Consider the following 19,472-nt stretch of genomic DNA (forward strand, 5'->3'; position numbering starts at 1 on the left):
GAAGCATTCCCTTTGAAAACTGGCACAAGACAGGGATGCCCTCTCTCACCACTCCTATCCTACATAGTGCTGGAAGTTCTGGCCAGGGCAATCAGGCAGGAGAAGGAAATAAAAGGTATTCAATTAGGAAAAGAGGAAGTCAAATTGTCCCTGTTTGCAGATGACATGATTATATATCTAGAAAACCCCATTGTCTTAGCCCAAAATCTCCTTAAGCTGATTAGCAACTTCAGCAAAGTCTCAGGATACAAAATCAATGTACAAAAATCACAAGCATTCTTGTACACCAATCACAGACAAACAGAGAGGCAAATCATGAGTGAACTCCCATTCACAATTGCTTCAAAGAGAATAAAATACCTAGGAATCCAACTTTTAAGGGATGTGAAGGACCTCTTCAAGGAGAACTACAAACCACTGCTCAATGAAATCAAAGAGGATACAAACAAATGGAAGAACATTCCATGCTCATGGGTTGGAAGAATCAATATCGTGAAAATGGCCATACTGCCCAAAGTAATTTATAGATTCAATGCCATCCCTATCAAGCTACCAATGACTTTCTTCACAGAATTGGAAAAAACTACTTTAAAGTTCATATGGGACCAAAAAAGAGCCCGCATCACCAAGTCAATCCGGAGCCAAAAGAACAAAGCTGGAGGCATCACACTACCTGACTTCAAACTATACTACAAGGCTACAGTAACCAAAACAGCATGGTACTGGTACCAAAACAGAGATATAGACCAATGGAACAGAACAGAGCCCTCAGAAATAATGCCACATATCTACAACCATCTGATCTTTGAAAACCTGACAAAAACAAGAAATGGGGAAAGGATTCCCTATTTAATAAATGGTGCTGGGAAAACTGGCTAACCACATGTAGAAAGCTGAAACTGGATCCCTTCTTTACACCTTATACAAAAATTAATTCAAGATGGATTAAAGACTTACATGTTAGACCTAAAACCATAAAAACCCTAGAAGAAAACCTAGGCAATACCATTCAGGACATAGGCATGGGCAAGGACTTCATGTCCAAAACACCAAAAGCAATGGCAACAAAAGCCAGGATTGACAAATGGGATCTAATTAAACTAAAGAGCTTCTGCACAGCAAAAGAAACTATCATCAGAGTGAACAGGCAACCTACAAAATAGGAGAAAATTTTTGCAACCTACTCATCTGACAAAGGGCTAATATCCAGAATCTACAATGAACTCAAACAAATTTACAAGAAAAAAACAAACAGCCCCATCAAAAAGTGGGCAAAGGACATGAACAGACACTTCTCAAAAGAAGACATTTATGCAGCAAAAAGACACATGCAAAAATGCTCATCATCACTGGCCATCAGAGAAATGCAAATCAAAACCACAATGAGATACCATCTCACACCAGTTAGAATGGCCATCATTAAAAAGTCAGGAAACAACAGGTGCTGGAGAGGATGTGGAGAAAAAGGAACACTTTTACACTGTTGGTGGGACTGTAAACTAGTTCAACCATTGTGGAAGTCAGTGTGGCGATTCCTCAAGGATCTAGAACTAGAAATACCATTTGACCCAGCCATCCCATTACTGGGTATATACCCAAAGGATGATAAATCATGCTGTTATAAAGACACATGCACATGTATGTTTATTGTGGCACTATTCACAATAGCAGAGAGTTGGAACCAACCCAAATGTCCAACAACGATAGACTGGATTAAGAAAATGTGGCACATATACGCCATGGAATATTATGCAGCCATAAAAATGATGAGTTCATGTCCTTTGTAGGGACATGGATGAAACTGGAAACCATCATTCTCAGTAAACTATCGCAAGGACAAAAAACCAAACACCACATGTGCTCACTCATACGTGGGAATTGAACAATGAGATCTCATGGACACAGGAAGGGGAACATCACACTCCAGGGACTGTTGTGGGGTGGGGGGAGGGGGGAGGGACAGCATTAGGAGATATACCTAATGCTAAATGACGAGTTAATAGATGCAGCAAACTAACATGGCACATGGATACATATTTAACAAACCTGCACATTGTGCACATGTACACTAAAACCTAAAGTATAATAATAATAATAATAAAAAGAACTTAAAACCTCTTCAACTCACACCAGACCTAAAACCTAAATGCCTTATTTTCTTCTGCAATGCCGCTTGACCCCAATACAAACTCGACAGTAGTTCCAAATAGCCAGAAAACGGCACTTTCAATTTTTCCATCATGCAAGATCTAAATAATTCTTGTAAAATAGGCAAACGGTCTGAGGTGCCCGACGTCCAAGGCATTCTTTTACACATCAGTCCCTCCCAAGTCTCTGTGCCCAATGTAACTCGTCCCAAATCTTCCTTGTTTCCCTCCCGCCTGTCCCCTCAGTCCCAATCCCAAGCGTTGTTGAGTCTTTCTAATCTTCCTTTTCTACAGACCCACCTGACCTCTCCCCTCCTCCCCAGGCTGCTCCTCGCCAGGCCAAGCTTGGTCCCAATTCTTCCTCAGCCTCCGCTCCTCCACCCTACAATCCTTTTATCACCTGCCCTCCTCACACCCGGTCTGGCTTACAGTTTCATTCCATGACTAGCCCTCCCCCACCTGCCCAGCAATTTACTCTTAAAATGGTGGCTGGAACTAAAGACATAGTCAAGGTTAATGCTCCTTTTTCTTTATCCCAGATCAGATAGCGTTTAGGCTCTTTTTCATCAAATATAAAAATCCAGCCCAGTTCATGGCTCGTTTGGCAGCAAACCTGAGACGTTTTACAATCCTAGACCCTAGAAAGTCAAAAGGCCGTCTTATTCTCAATATACATTTTATTACCCAATCTGCTCCTGACATTAAATAAAAATCCAAAAATTAAATTCTGGCCCTCAAACCCCACAACAGGACTTAATTAACCTCGCCTTCAAGGTGTACAATAATAGAGGCAGCCAAGTAGCAACATATTTCTGAGTTGCAATTCCTTGCCTCCACTGTGAGACAAACCCCAGCCACATCTCCAGCACACAAGAACTTCCAAATACCTAAACCGCAGTGGCCAGGCATTCCTCCAGAACCACCTTCCCCAGGAGCTTGCTACAAGTGCCAGAAATCTGGCCACCAGTCAAAGGAATGCCTGCAGCCCAGGATTCCTCCTAAGCGGTGTCCCATCTGTGCAGGACCCCACTGGAAATTGGACTGTTCAACTCACCTGGCAGCCACTCCTAGAGCCCCTGGAACTCTGGCCCAAGGCTGACTCCTTCCCAGATCTTCTCGGCTTAGTGGCTGAAGACTGACGCTGCCCGATCGCCTTGGAAGCCCCGTAGACCATCACGGACGCCGAGCTTTAAGTAACTCTCACAGTGGAAGGTAAGTCCGTCCCCTTCTTAATCAATATGGAGGCTACCCACTCCACATTACCTTCTTTTCAAGGGCCTGTTTCCCTTGCCTCCGTAACTGTTGTAGGTATTGACAGCCAGGCTTCTAAACCTCTTAAAACTCCCCAACTCTGGTGCCAACTTAGACAATACTCTTTTAAGCACTCCTTTTTAGTTACCCCCACCTGCCCAGTTCCCTTATTAGGCTGAGACACTTTAACTCATTTATCTGCTTCCCTGACTATTCCTGGATTACAGCTGCATCTCATTGCCGCCCTTCTTCCCAATCCAAAGCCTCCTTTGTGTCCTCCTCTTGTATCCCCCCACCTTAACCCACAAGTATAAGATACCTTTACTCCCTCCTTGGCGACCGATCATGCACCCCTTACCATCTCATTAAAACCTAATCACCCTTACCCCGCTCAATGCCCATATCCCATCCCACAGCATGCTTTGAAAGGATTAAAGCCTGTTATCACTCGCCTGCTACAGCATGGCCTTTTAAAGCCTATAAACTCTTCTTACCATTCCCCCATTTTACCTGCCCTAAAACCAGACAAGCCTTACAAGTTAGTTCAGGATCTATGCCTTATCAACCAAATTGTTTTGCCTATCCACCCCATGGTGCCAAACCCATATACTCTCCTATCCTCAATACCTCCCTCCACAACCCATCATTCTGTTCTGGATCTCAAACATGCTTTCTTTACTATTCCTTTGCACCCTTCCTCCCAGCCTCTCTTCGCTTTCACTTGGACTGACCCTGACACCCCTAAGGCTCAGCAAATTACCTGGGCTGTACTGCTGCAAAGCTTCACAGGCAGCCTCCATTACTTCAGTCAAGCCCAAATTTCTTCCTCATCTGTTACCTATCTCAGCATAATTCTCATAAAAACACATGTGCTCTCCCTACTGATCGTGTCCGACTAATCTCTCAAACCCCAACCCCTTTTACAAAACAACAACTCCTTTCCTTCCTAGGCATGGTTAGATACTTTTGCCTTTAGATACCTGGTTTTGCCATCCTAACAAAACCATTATATAAACTCATAAAAGGAAACCTAGCTGACCCCATAGATCCTAAATCCTTTCCCCACTCCTCTTTCCATTCCTTGAAGACAGCTTTAGAGACTGCCCCCACTCTAGCTCTCCCTGACCCATCCCAACCCTTTTCATTACACACAGCTGAAGTGCAGGGCTGTGCAGTCGGAATTCTTACACAAGGACCAGGATCGTGTCCTGTAGCCTTTTTGTCCAAACAACTTGACCTTACTGTTTTAAGCTGGCCATTATGTCTCCGTGCAGTGGCTGCTACCGCCCTAATACTTTTAGAGGCCCTTAAAATCACAAACTATGGTCAACTCACTCTCTACAGCTCTCATAATTTCCAAAATCTATTTTCTTCCTCACACCTGACGTATATACTTTCTGCTCCCCGGCTCCTTCAGCTGTACTCACTCTTTGTTGAGTCTCCCACAATTACCATTGTTCCTGGCCCAGACTTCTATCCGGCCTCCCACATTATTCCTGATACCACACCTGACCGTCATGACTGCATCTCTCTGATCCACCTCACGTTCACCCCATTTCCCCACATTTCCTTCTTCCCTGTTTCTCACCCTGATCACACTTAGTTTATTGATGGCAGTTCCACCAGGCCTAATCGCCACACACCAGCAAAGGCAGGCTATGCTATAGTACAAGCCACTAGCCCGCCTCTTAGAACCTCTCATTTCCTTTCCGTCGTAGAAATCTATCCTCGAGGAAATAACTTCTCAGTGTTCCATCTGCTATTCTACTACTCCTCAGGGATTATTCAGGCCCCCTCCCTTCCCTACACATCAAGCTCGAGGATTTGCCCCCGCCCAGGACGGGCAAATTAGCTTTACTCAACATGCCCTGAGTCAGATAACTAAAATACCTCTTAGTCTAGGTAGACACTTTCACTAAATAGGTACAGGCCTTTCCTACAGGGTCTGAGAAGGCCACCGCAGTCATTTCTTCCCTTCTGTCAGACATAATTCCTGTTTAGCCTTCCCCCCTCTATACAGTCTGATAACAGACCAGCCTTTATTTTATTAGTCAAATCAGCCAAGCAGTTTTTCAAGCTCTTAGTATTCGGTGAAACCTTTATATCTCTTACAGTCCTCCGTCTTCAGAAAAAGTAGAACAGACTAAAGGTCTTTTAAAAACACACCTCACCAAGCTCAGCCACCAACTTAAAAAGGAATAGACAATACTTTTACCACTTTCCCTTGTCAGAATTCAGGCCTGTCCTCAGAATGCTACAAAGTACAGCTCATTTAAGCTCCTGTATAGATGCTCCTTTTTATTAGGCCCCAGTCTCATTCCAGACACCAGACCAACTTGGACTGTGCCCCCAAAAAACTTGTCATCCCTACTGTCTTCTGTCTAGTCATACTCCTATTCACCATTCTCAACTACTCATACATGCCCTGCTCTTGTTTACACTGCCGGTTTACACTGTTTCTCCAAGCCATCACAGCTGATACCTCCTGGTGCTATCCCCAAACCGCCACTCTTAACTCTTAAAGTAAATAAATAATCTTTGCTGGCAGGACTATGCGGAACCTCCTTAGGCACTCTCTAATCAGATGTCCTAGGTCCTCCCAATTCTTAGTCCTTTAATATCTGTTTTTCTCCTTCTCTTATTCCGTTTAGTTTTTCAACTCATACAAAACGGTATCCAGACCATCACCAATAATTCTACACGACAAATGTTTCTTCTAACGACCCCACAATATCACCCCTTACCACAAAATCTTCCTTCAGCTTAATCTCTCCCACTCTAGGTTCCCACGCCGCCCCTAATCCCGCTCGAAGCAGCCCTGAGAAACATCGCCCATTCTCTCTCCATACCATCCTCCAAAATTTTCACCGTCCCAAGACTTTACCACTATTTTGTTTTATATAAGAAGACAGGAACGTCAGGCCTCTGAGCCCAAGCTAAGCCATCATATCCCCTGTGACCTGCATGTACACATCCAGATGGCAGGTTCCTGCCTTAATTGATGACATTCCACCACAAAAGAAGTGAAAATGGCCTGTTCCTGCCTTAACTGATGACATTGTCTTGTGAAATTCCTTCTCCTGGCTCATCCTGGCTCAAAAGCTCCCCCACTGAGTACCTTGTGACCCCCGCTCCTGCACGCCAGAGAACAACCCCCCTTTTTCCTTTACCTACCCAAATCCTATAAAACAGCCCCACCCCATCTCCCTTCGCTGACTCTCTTTTCGGACTCAGCCCACCTGCACCCAGGTGATTAAAAGTTTTATTGCTCACACAAAGCCTGTTTGGTGGTCTCTTCACACGGACGCACATGAAAGAAACCTTTGAAGTGACCAAAGTAATGTCAGGGGAGAGTATTCGGTCAATTCATGGTGCAGTATCCTTTTTTTTTTTTTTTTTTTTGAGACAGAGTCTCACTCTGTGTCGCCCAGGCTGGAGTGCAGGGACACCATCTCAGCTCACTGCAACCTCCACCTCCCAGATTCAAGTGGTCCTCCTGCCTCAGCCGCCCAAGTAGCTGGGATTACAGGTTGGCACCACCACGCCTTGCCAATTTTTTTGTATTTTTAGTAGAGACGAGGTTTCGCCATGTTGGTTGGCCCGGCCCATGGTGCAATATCTAATAAATTACATTTAACTTCCACGGATCATGTTTAATACAGCTTTTTGAGATTTTAAAGTTATTTAATGAGATATTTAATTTTCTTAACAGAAAAACAATTGTATTGGGGAATTTTGAAAAGTTTTTTGCTTAAACACTGGATCCAAGACCCACCTGGGGAAAAATATAAACAGTGTTCTCTGGTTCTGAGTGAAGTCTGTAAATGTAGTCAGGGTGCAAGACAGCTCTGTTCTCCCCCTACCTCCCCTCCTTTTTTTTTTGGAGATGGAGTTTCACTCTTGTTGCCCAGACTGTAGTGCAGTGGCGTGATCTCGGCTCACTGCAACGTCTGCCTCCCGGGTTCAAGCGATTCTCCTGTCTCAGCCTCCCGAGTAGCTGGGATTACAGGCACATGCCATCACGCCTGGCTAATTTTTGTATTTTTAGTAGAGACGGGGTTTCATCATATTGGTCAGGCTTGTCTTGAACTCCTGACCTCAGGTGATCTGCCCGCCTCGGCCTCCCAAAGTGCTGGGATTACAAGAGTGAGCCACCGTGTCCGGCCGACAGCTCTGTTCTTTAAGGATCAAATGATATATGTGTGTGTGTATATGTATGCATATATATTTTTTCTTTTCTTTTTTTTTTTTTTTGAGACGGAGTCTCGCTCTTTCACCCAGGCTGGAGTGTAGTGGCACGATCTCCGCTCACTGCAGGCTCCGCCCCCCGGGGTTCACGCCATTCTCCTGCGTCAGCCTCCCGTGTAGCTGGGACTACAGGCACCTGCCACCTCGCCTGGCTAATTTCTTTTTTTGTATTTTTAGTAGAGACGGGGTTTCACCGTGTTAGCCAGGATGGTCTCGATCTCCTGACCTCATGATCCGCCCGCCTCAGCCTCCCAAAGTGCTGGGATTACAGGCGTGAACCACCGCGCCCGGCCTATTTTTTCTTTTTCTTTTTTGAGACAGGGTCTCACTCTGTCACCCAGGTTGGAGTTCAGTGGTGCAATCACAGCTCACTGCAGCCTCAACTTCCTGGGCTCAAGCAATCCTCCCAGCTCAGCCTTCTAAGTACTACAGGCTCAAACCACCACATCCAGCTGATTTTGTTCATTTTTTGTAGAGACGGAGATCTCACTATGTTGCTCAGGCTGGTCTCCAACCCCTGGGCTCAAGTGATCCTCCCAAAATGCTGTGATTACAGGCATGAGCCACCACACCCAGCCTAAATTGTATCTTTTCAACAACTTCGTGGGTTTTTTTAAACAACTTTGTGGTTTTGGACAGCCAATTCAAGAATACAAAGCCTGGGACCTGGGTGTTAGAGGCAGAGTAGCCCTTGCCTTTCGGTCACACTGACCCATGCACAGCATACCTCCAGAGAGAGCCCATGTCCCCCCGGGGGCGGTGGGAAATGGTTTGAAACCTCTTCCCCTCCCCACCCTGCTCCATTCTGTAACTTCCTCCCAGGAAGGCAGGCCCCTCCCCACTCAAATCCCTGTCCAGGGTCCAGAGAAGGGAGTGGCCCAGGCAGAGAAGCCCACTGAGTGCCCACACATGCCAGGCACTGACTGCCACCCCTTCGACTCTAACCTAGCACCCAGCACATGGAGCTACACTCATCGCCTATGCCTTCATGCGGCATATGGTAAGTGCCTGCTGGGACCTAGGTGCTGGAGAGAACTTTAAGTCAGACTTAGTCCCCGACACCAAGGCTTGAAGACAGATAGGTGTAACCCCTGAGGCCACCTCCCCTCCTCACAGGTCGCATTGTAGCACTTTCTCACCCCAGTTGTCCACTTTGCCTCTGCTGCTCTGCCAGTCTGCAGGGGCAGAAGGATGCCCGTGCCCAGGAAGAATGCTGAAGCCAGGTGCGTGGCCCCTGTAGTGGTGGAAGCTCCTCCAGCAGCAGGCGGCCATTTGACTAGGCTGAATCGAGCTGACTTCACAACCGAGGCCTGATCACTGACTACACCATCTCCTTGTTGGGAAAAACAAAAAAACCCACAAACCACTGTTATTTTAAATTCTCATCAAAATGAAGATACTAAAAGCCCTGGGGGCTGGGTTCTGAGAATCCCCCACGAGTCTCCCGAGGACCTTGCACCCACGTCCTCCATGCAGCCCTGCAGTTGCAGCCTGGTCCGTTTCTGCTCCACCGGCCCCGCCCCACACCTGCCTGGGTCTCAGGCTTGCTGAAAGAATCCCTGGATCCGATTTCCACCTGGGTACTAGGTATAGGCCCAGCTCTACCACCCCCTAGCCGTATGCTTGTCGGAGAGACATTTAACCTTTCTGGGTTTCACTGTTTTCATCTATAAAATGAAGGAATCGAGAGGGAGGATCTCCACACTGCTGTCCCTGATCCATAGGCATCAGTGTTTTCCAAAGCCACCAGGGTTGACAAGTGCTGGTCCATGGTTGCTTTTCCGAGCTCAGGATTGAAAGAGTCCTTTGGCTAAAGAGCTGAAGAAGAAAGAGGACGCTCTCTCACCCTATCCAGCTTTTGGTTCTTCCCAGTCCGCTACAAGACCAGGGAAAATGTGAGTTACTCCTCCAGCCACAACTAGAGCAGGCAGGTGGAAGGTGGGGGATGAGGTGTGGCACAGTACTTTGCTGGACTTTAGTTTTTGGGGATAATGGACTCCTGAGATTTCTCCCACGCCATCCAGCTGGGGATGACTATGGCTCCTTTCTCAGGGATGCCCCACCTTTCCCTCCTGCTCACAGGGAAACTGCCGGCAGCTCCACATTGGCCTGGCTTTTGAATCTATGTTCCATATGATTTTTTTTTTTTTTTTTCCACGAAAGGTCTCTGCTTGCTAAAAAGGAGGTTTTTCAGACCTCCTTTTTAAGGGGCAAGCTCCCTGGGTACTTCACTGCCAAGAACAAAAAACACCCCCCTTATAAACTCCCCAGGGCAGTGCAGTCTAAGCCCCTGAGCATGGCATTCAAGGCCTTTGGCGATCTGGCCCCGCTCCCCCTTCTGTGGCAACTGCTACCACTCCATACTTGACTTTTCACATTCCAGCAACCAGAGCTGTTTGTAGTTCCGGGACACACCACGTGCCAGATTCCTGTGTGTCCTTGCAGACACTGTTTCCTCTGCCTAAGAGAACCTCTTCCTTCCACTTTGACCACCTAAGAGAACCTCTATGCATCCTTCAAATCCCTAATAGTAGCTGCCCACGAACGCCTTCCTTGATCCCGCACATGTTAGTTACCCGGCCTCTGGGCTATTCTGTCTCCTCTGCTCATCACTAGATCCGAAATGGCTAATTTACAGGCAGCGCAGTAGGATGCTTTTGGATTCGGAACACCTGGGCCCAGACCCAGCCACCCCACCCCGGCGCCCCAGGCTTGTGCACAGCAGAAGCCTCCGCCCCGCGGGTGTGGGTTGGACGAGGCCAAGGGCAGCAGCCGGCCAGGGGCCAGGCCCGAGTCCAGCACTGCCCTCGGAGGAGGCCGGGTGGGGGCGGCGCTCCTGAAGGCTCCAGCCCCAGAGAGGGAAGCCGGCCCCGCACCACCCGCACTGGGCGCTCAGACCCCTGGCGCTTCCACGGCGTCTGAGGGTTTCTCAGCCAGCGAAGGGTGTCTCCGCCGCACCCAACGGGTCCCCCGGTGGAGAGATTTGCCTTCACAGCAGATTAAAGGGGGCTCCGTTTGGTGAAGGCGCCCAGGCTCATCCCCCACGCTTCCGCACTGGGTCTGAGATGGAAAGAAAGCGGGGGACCAGAGCCCTTCTTCCAAACAACAGAAAGCGCCCCACCGCGACGCCCCGGCCCCGCCCAGGGGCCCTGCGAGGCCGGCCCGGAGACCCCGCGGCCGCTGGTGGGGCGCGGCTTTCCCAGGCTCCCGGCGCCACCTGGTGGCCCATAGCGCGCACTGCGGTCCCCGCTCGGGAGGCCCCCTTGGCTCGGATCCCACTCCACGTGGGCGGCGGTAAGACCGGAGTTCCTGAACAAAGGTGAATGTCGTTCCAGGAACCTGCCGCGTGGGGACAGAACTGAGGCGTGGGACCGGACAGACCTACGTGGATTCAGCTCCTACCCCAAAGCTGCCCGCCTGTGAAGCGGGGGCCTCGGTTTGAGCTCTCCATGCGCACCTGCTTCCTGGGACCTGAGGGAATTAAATCAAGAACTCACCCAGCACTTCTCTTTGAAACCATTCCCTTTTTTCACTGAAGTTAATTTGTAAAATTCGCCATATCCAATGCAACTATTATTTTTTCCCCAATAAGTGCTAAAATAAAATATATAGGTATTAAAGGAGGAAAGACAGTTTTCTTCACTCTGGGTAACACCAGTCCACGGGATCAAGTTCAGAACCTGAGCCTGGCCTGAGGCCTGCCCGGTGGCTCGTCTCTGCCTCTTCTGTCTCCTTCCGATTCAGCCACAGTGAACCCTCACCTGTCCCCTCCTGGAATATGGCAGCATCACGGTGCCAAAGATCCCAGAGGGTTGTCCTCTTTTCTCAGGTTGTACTGCTTACCTAAGAGAGATCTGAATTTGGGAAAATGAATTGGTCTCTAAAGTTTCATGCCCTTTAAAAACAAAACCTTGACAGAGACCAAGGCAAGTAACTGTTTATTGAAATCGGAATGAGCTTTGAGCTCCTGGTCTCATACAACAGGCATCTGTTTCTTCTTGATTTTATGAGGCTCCTCTAGCAGTTCTGTTCCTCACCACCAAGAAGCACACAGGTTGTTTAGCCACTGATCTCGAGTGAACGTGTTGGAACCATGCATACTTCACTACCTGACACTAATACTGTTTCCAGAGCTCTAGAGGCCAAAACAGCGCCTGGGTACAACGTGGATTCTTGCCATTGTGTTTCTGGGCTCTTTCAGCATAGCTGTCTGAGCTACACAGTTCTGGCCAAACTGATTTACAAACACAACACAGCATTGCAAATCAGTCACAGTGCAAGTCTATTCAGGGAAATTTCATGGATAATTCTAATCTAGGGACAGTGTTGGGGGTTTTTAGCAGAGGAGCTCCCTTTGACCAGTCACGACGCTGCTTGGGGAAAACGCTTCCCCCGCCCTGCAGCAGCGGCCGTCCTGGACAGACTGAAATGAAAGGCTTCAGAAGAGATGGAACAAGGCTTTTTTTTTTTTTTTTTTTTGAGACAGAGACTCTGTCGCCAGGCTGGAGTGCAGTGGTGTGATCTCGGCTCACTGCAACCTCGGCCTCCCGGGTTCAAGTGATTCTCCTGCCTCAGCCTCCTAAGTAGCTGGGACTACAAGCACCTGCTACCATGCCCAATTTCTGTATTTTTAGTAGACAGGGTTTCACCATGTTGACCAGGATGGTCTGGATCTCCCGACCTCGTGATCCGCCTGCCACGGCCTCCCAAAGTGCTGGGATTACAGGCGTGAACCACCGCGCCTGGCCCAGAACAAGGCTTTTTCTGGCTCTGTAAATCTCCCATTCATCCACCCCCTAGATCAAAATAACCCTATTGTTTTTAGTGATTAAAAAGTAATTCAGGCCGGGTGCGGTGGCTCACGCCTGTAATCCCAGCACTTTGGGAGGCCAAAGCGGATGGATCACGAGGTCAGGAGATCGGGACCATCCTGGCTAACACGGTGAAACCTCCGTCTGTACTAAAGAGACGAGCTTGCAGTAAGCAGAGATCGTGCCACTGTACTCCAGCCTGGGCAACAGAGCGAGACTCCGTCTCAAAAAAGAAAAAGGCAATTCAAAGCCTGGCACGGTGGCTCACGCCTGTAATGCCGGCACTTTGGGAGGCTGAGGTCAGGGGTTCAAGACCAGCTTGACCAACATGGTGAAACCCCATCTCTACTAAAAATAAAAAAATTAGCCGGGCGTGGTGGCACGTGCCTGTAAGCCCAGCTACTCAGGAGGCTGAGGCAGGAGAATTGCTTGAACCTGGGAGGTTGCAGTGAGCCGAGATTGCGCCACTGCACTCCAGCCTGGGTGACAGAGCAAGACTCCATCTAAAAAAAAAAAAAGTAAAATAAAATAATAAAAAGTAATTGTGTTTTTAAAAATTCTGGCAATACGCAAATTTATAAGAAGACATGAGAAGTTCCTGTAACCCCACCCCCAGCCACCATAATTCAAGTGCTTCTGGAAGAGGCTTGCCCTGAACCTCAGGCAGACTTCTTAGTATGGGTCTCAAACCAGGCCAGCCTGGGCAGGGCTAGGCAAACAGGCCCCACCCCAGGAAGCAGACCTGGAGAGTGTACGACAAGAAAGCCAGTCAGAGATTCATGAACTCTTATTCACAACCCTTGGTCTCTGGAAAAGAGAATTGATGATCCATTCCAATAGAGTTGGTTGGTAAGGTAAATAATCAATGGGTTGGGGACCCAGAATATGGCTTTAGGAAAAGAGACTAGTGAAACTCAAATTGCTGTTACTGTCCCAGTCATTGTCCAGGGACATTTTCTCCCTCAGGTTTATCGTCTAAGCGACTGCTTCAAATTCTGCTAACCTTAGTGCCCATTCCACACGATTCATTGGATCCTAAATAATGAAATCCGTGAAGGACCTTGTTTCCTGATCCTGGGTCCCCACGGGTTCTGGACCCGCTGACTGTAAGGAAACCTCGGTTTCCCAGCCATCTCTCCCCTCTCCCCAGACTCAGCTGTGTTACTACCAGGATAACACAGGGCTCTGCAAACTCAGACACCTGCGGGCGGCAGGAGGGGTGCTGGCACACACAGGTGGGGCTGTGGGAATTGGAGACTGGAGGACAGAGACTCCAAGGGGCGTTCATTTCCCTGTAGGACTGATCTGTTGCCAGATCTTGTGACTCTGAGAAGCCAGAAATCTGGATTTATGTGAAACCTTCTGATTTTTAAATGTTGGCAATTAATTCACATTTTAATATATACAGGGGAGTTCAAAGGAAACATGCCTGGGGGGAACCCATTTGCTTCCTCTTGTCTGCTGGGCAGAGCACTGTCTTATCTCATTATTCACCCCATGTACAGGAAACACTTAATACATGCTGGTTACCGTTATTATCCCAAGCCCCAGCGGCCTTCATGGATCATGGGCTTGTATCTATTTCTTGCCAGGAAATACAGTGTAACCTCAACTCTGGTAACACTGAAAGTCCGAGGCCCACGTCTGTCAATGGCTGCAGTGTGGCGTTTTCTCTAGACTGTCAGTGACCAGAGTACCCACGTTTGTCTAACTCCCTGGAGAGGCAGTGGGGAGGCATCTGCACCTGTCTGCACTCCTCACTCCTCTGCTCTTTTGCCGCGCATTCTCATTCTCCTCCATCCCCCTCACCTGTAGCCCCCAGCTGGGAGTGGGGCCCACTTGCCCTTCCACGTCTTGTTGTTCTAGTGCTTGAATAATTGGCTGTGGCATTAATTCCCCATTTTATCAACTGGCTCGATATGCAAAAGGCCTATAAAGGAACACTTTGGTTAGCCAAGCCGGAAATTGTTCTTCCTAGATCTAATGCAATACACACACACACACACACACACACACACACACACACACACACATATATAAGTGACAAAAGGATCCCTCCTCTAACCTGTGCATTTTGCTTAGTGGTAAAAGTAAACACCTAGCAAGAACGATGACCTTCCTATGCCCGTTACCTCCCGCAGTTACAGGTCCACCCTCCCTGGGGAAGTTTTTAAAAACTCCAAGAGCCCAGGAATCAATATTCTAACTGAGGCGATTCTAATCTGAAGACAGGGTTGAAACCATGCTGGGTAGTCAGATTATTAAAGAAGACCTTCATCTTCAGGGTCACAGGGAGAAGACCCAACCTTCCTTCACAAGTTAGTGATAAAAAATAGGGCCACTCTCTAGAAGAAAAAACTTTTCACAAATCCTTTAAATAAGATGTATTTAATTTTCTAATAAAATGCACCTGTAGCCAACTGCTGCTGGAGGCTTTAACACCCATGGCTTTCCTACTGTGAGCTCCCTTAGGGCCCCTGCCTGGACTTTTTAACTCCTTCTCCACCTGCTAAAATGTAGGTCTGGCTAAGCCTTCTTCAGGTGCCAGAGAATGTTCCCTTCACCCAGACTCTCCAGGTCTTTGATCAGCTGAGACTCTTCACTTGCTGCAGTTTGCATGAAGTTGCCTCATGTTCCCACCTAAACCATAGGTTCCTTAAAGGTGGGATCAGGGCTTCCATGTCACTACCGTAGCTCCAGCAGCCCACCGGTCTCATCTTCACTATAGTCAAAAGCAGAAATGTTTGGATATCCAAGGCAGAGCCGTCTTTGAGCTTTTGTAGGTGCCTTCAGGTGAGGAAGAGGTCACAAGGCCATTTCTAGATCTCCGGAATTTTCAGAAAATGAGCTAAGTTAAGCTGCTCCCAGGTAAGCACAATTAGTAATGGACTAAAAATAAAACAGGAACAAAAATCAGAGGGGGAGAGGTAGTCATTGATATGGTTTGGCTGTGTCCCATCCAAATCTCTTCTTGTAGTTCCCATAATCCCCATGTGTGGAGGAAGGGATCCGGTGGGAAGTGATTGGAGTACGGGGTGGTTTCCCCACTGCTGTTCTCGTGAGAATGAGTTCTCACGAGATCTGATGGTTTCATAAGCCTCTGGCATTTCCCCTGCTTGCACTTCTCTTCTGCTGCCATGTGAAGAAGGTTCTTGCTTCCCCTTTGCCTTCTGCCATTGATTGTAAGTTTCCTGAGGCCTGCCCAGCCACGTGAAACTGTCAATTAAACCTCTTTCCTTTATAAAATTACCCAGTCTTGGGTATTTCTTTATAGCAGTGGCAGAACAGACTAACACAGTCATCATCCTAGACTCAAAGTAGTCTTAGCTAGCAAAGGGGGTCCCCCACTGCGTTGCCCCTCCAGCCTTCATGACTGCCGTATTTAAGCCAAAGCTCAAACTCCCTAGTACAGCACACAGGACCCAGCCCCATGCACACAAACATTTAAGACTTTTCCTAATCTTGCATGGTTTCCTCACAGTTCACTGCAGCCTTGACTTCCTGTGCTCCCTCCTACCTCAGCCTCCTGAGTAGCTGGGACTCCAGGCACGTGCCACCATGCCCAGCTAATTTTTAAATTTTTTGTAGAGACAGGGTCTATGTTGCCCAGGCTGGTCTTGAACTCCTGGGCTCAAGCAATCCTTCTGCCTTGGCCCTAAGGACTGACTCCCTGGTCTGTCTCCCTACAAGGCCAGGGAGAGTGGCCCACTGTCAGGGAAACTATCTCTTACATCGTGTTTCTAGAACCTGGTACCAGATCTACCACTGTTAAAGACTGAAACTGGTTTTTCTGAAGACAGCAGAAAATAATGAAGTATTTTTCGCCTCAGGGAAGATCCAATGAGCCAATCTAGGCTGAGTCTGTGTCCATTTGTCAAATGAGTGCCAAGAGTCCCTCACTGTCATGGTGGCACACACCTGTGGTCCCAGCTACTCAGACTGCTGAGGTGGGGGGATCGCTTGAGCCCAGGAGGTCAAGACTGCAGTGAGCCAAGATCAAGCCACTGCACTCCAGCCAGGGTGACAGAGCAAGACTGTTTCAAAAAAAAAGAAAAAGTCCCTCAATCTCCCTAGAGATTAGTGTTTCATTTATGCTACAGATATCTGCCCAGGAAGAGAGCCCAGACTGTCACTGTTCCCAAATGAGAGCTGTGACTGCACCAGAGTTCACAAGCACTGCCTTGGAAGAACTGTTTTTAAACAAATCATTTTGTAAAACTTAAAAATTACTCGCTTTCCACTAAGGGATCTCCTTAACATTTGTTTTTTAATGTAAAAACAACAAATATTAAGGAGATCTTAATATTTAAGAAATCTTTTAGAAAGTAGTAACTTTCTCAACTTTTCCTATCCTGGAAAGTCAAAAATTATAACATTTAAATGTGCTTGTGAATACTTTCCTCACCTGTTATAAGCTCCTTTTCAAAAAACGGGATTAACTGAAATATTCTAGAAACATTTGCACAGTGTAAACAGAAGCAGCTATGATTAGGGCTGGAGCCTTCTTTCATCATTCAGTTTTAAGTACAAACCTGGCCCCAGAAACGGATCTACTCCCAAAACTGGCTGGCACTGGGCCTCCTAGGAGAGTGCTGGGCTGGCGTTGACCTCGAGTGTCCAGCAGGACGGCCAGGGGTGAGTGACATGAGGGTGATGTGAGGGTGCTGCCACCTCAGCCACGTCCTCCCTGCAGGGGATGAGCATCTTCAGACTCATACCAGGGCAATAACCGAGGAACCACTTTTGTCTTATTTCAAAAACAGGGATATCTGCATTTAATTTCATTCAGTAAATCAATTCCAGTTAACTTACCATCTCTTAAAAACGGGAGAAAGCAAACATAGGACATGAAAAGTTAAAGATGGGTGACATACTGGAGAGTAATAAGACATACTGGAGAGTAGTAAGTGCACACATGGCAATTAAGAGTTGTAATTTAGATGTAACACAAGAAAAAAAGTAAAATTACTGTACTTTATTGCTGTATCTATGCTTTCCCAGTATAGCTATAATACTATAAGGAGCCACCAAGTGCCACCTTCTGGTTTAAAACTGTGACACCTTCTTTCTTTCTTCTGAAATGTCACTTTATAAGGTGTACGTAGAAAGCAACAGCAGCAGTTACAAAATGTTGTCTGAGTGATTCTGAGAGCTCAAAACAAGGATCCGTGTATAGGCTGAAGAAAAAGACGTTCAGTTAACAGTGCGCGCTGTGGAACTTTAACACAAGTCTTCAGGTGGAATTCCTGTGTAAACCTTAATAGAGAGGTGACTCACGGAGACCAAAAGTAAAAATCTCTTTACCGTTTACAGTTTAGTGAGGTGGTCTGCATTCTCGCAAACGACTTACAAAGTACAAGAAATGTTGCATGTGAGTACTAGGCATAGAATATTTCATTTTCTTACAGAAGGAGCAGCAGGGGACAGGAAACCTAGTGGACGCCCCGCCACCACCTTTCCCGAAGATGCACACCACCCAGGAATGGCAGTGCAAGCCTGGCAGCAAGCCACCCTTACAATTCTTTTTGGTTGTTTAAAATACAAGCACTTTCTGACATCTCACCCCAGCACGTGAGCCCCACTCAACTTGGCAGGATACAACCCACGTCCTCTTGTTTAGTTTTCCCCTTGGAATTATTTACAGGATGCCTACAGATACGGTACAAACTAGTATGAAATTAATGATACTTTGCGTTTCCAGACACGCTCCCGTGGTTAAATAAATATACCACGCCAATTCCGAAGAACAGTTCAAAGTTAAGGTGACTCAGAAGCATTGGCATCCACAGCCACAGAAACAGGCTTCTCGCTGACTGGAGTGGAGTCGCCGACTCTGTCCTCAACGGTGGTGGGGGCCTTGGCAGTGGGGGGCGTCACATCTACAGTGAGTGAGGAGGCAGCGTCTGCCTTTGCAGTAGTTGTGGCAGGGTCGGAGGGCGGGAGGGAAGACAGCAGCTCTCCTGAGCTTGCTGCAGAAGAGCTCTCTGGAACCAAGGGGAATGACGGGAGGAACTCGGATGGCAGGGGGAGAGGTGCAATGCCAGGTAAGTTTCGGGGAGGCATGGAAGGAAGAGGTGGCAGACCTAGGACAAAAACGGCATAGATCATACATCCTCCCAGCACTGAAAGGACAGCAGGCATCGTCAAAGGGCTATTTTTATTTACATTTCATTAAGGAAACTGAAGTTGAGGAGGTAACACAAATCACAACCTTGGCTGATTTCCAGATAGAGGCCCTGGCAGGGTTAACTATTCCCTACAATTGCAGCTGCCTGAAGGAATAGGTTCTCAGCTTCTAGGCTCCATGTGACCTGGCCCAGCACTGGGGGAAACTGGCTCAGGGAAGAAAGATAGGATCCTTCCAGTCAGAAGAGATAGCGGCCCACCCAGCAGGTGACACAGCTACACTGGATGTCAGAGAGGGGGACTCATGCTCACCCATGCCAGCTGCAAGCTGAGTTACAGCTGCATTTTTGACAGACAACAGGGAGAGGTAGGCCACAACCCTCCTGTGAAGGCAGCAGAAGGGAGGGGCCTGGATTCTTGCCCTTTCCACTGTCCTCACCAGGAGTACCCAGCATTTGCTTAAAATCTGTGATTGATAACTATTTATATTACACTCAGTGGGCTCGTTATGATGATTTTAAAATGCAAGGCCAGGCGTGGTGGCTCACGACTGTAACCCCAGCACTTTGGGAGGCCAAGGCAGGAGGATCGCTTGAGCCCAGGAGTTGGAGACCCGCCTGGGCAACATGGCAAAACCTCATCTCTACTAAAAAAAAATTACAAAAATTAGCTGGGCATGGTGGCACACACCTGTGGTCCCAGCTACTAGAGACTACAAGGCCACTGAGGTGGGAGGACTGCTTGACCCCAGGAGGCAGAGGTTGCAGTGAGATGAGATTACACCACTGCACTCCAGCCTGAATGACAAAGTGAGACTCTGTCTCAAAAAAAAAAAAAAAAAAAAAAAAAAAAAAAATTAAAATGCATAATGAAGGAAAGGAGAATTATT

The 19,472-nt window shown here is 47.6% G+C and overlaps 1 protein-coding gene across 1 annotated transcript in view; it reads right to left on the reverse strand.

The window, feature by feature from the left end:
- Nucleotides 1-17,417: 17,417 nt before the first annotated feature.
- The window catches only part of GORASP2 (golgi reassembly stacking protein 2), a 38,805-nt gene continuing 36,750 nt past the window's right edge, over nt 17,418-19,472 (reverse strand). The window contains exon 10 of the mRNA XM_032755420.2: nt 17,418-18,540. Coding sequence (XP_032611311.1) covers nt 18,215-18,540 — 326 coding nt within the window. The 3' untranslated portion in view covers nt 17,418-18,214. The remainder of the gene's footprint in view (nt 18,541-19,472) is intronic.

Source organism: Hylobates moloch, unplaced genomic scaffold (assembly GCF_009828535.3).
Source record: "Hylobates moloch isolate HMO894 unplaced genomic scaffold, HMol_V3 SCAFFOLD_1, whole genome shotgun sequence".
Lineage (NCBI taxonomy): Eukaryota > Metazoa > Chordata > Mammalia > Primates > Hylobatidae > Hylobates > Hylobates moloch.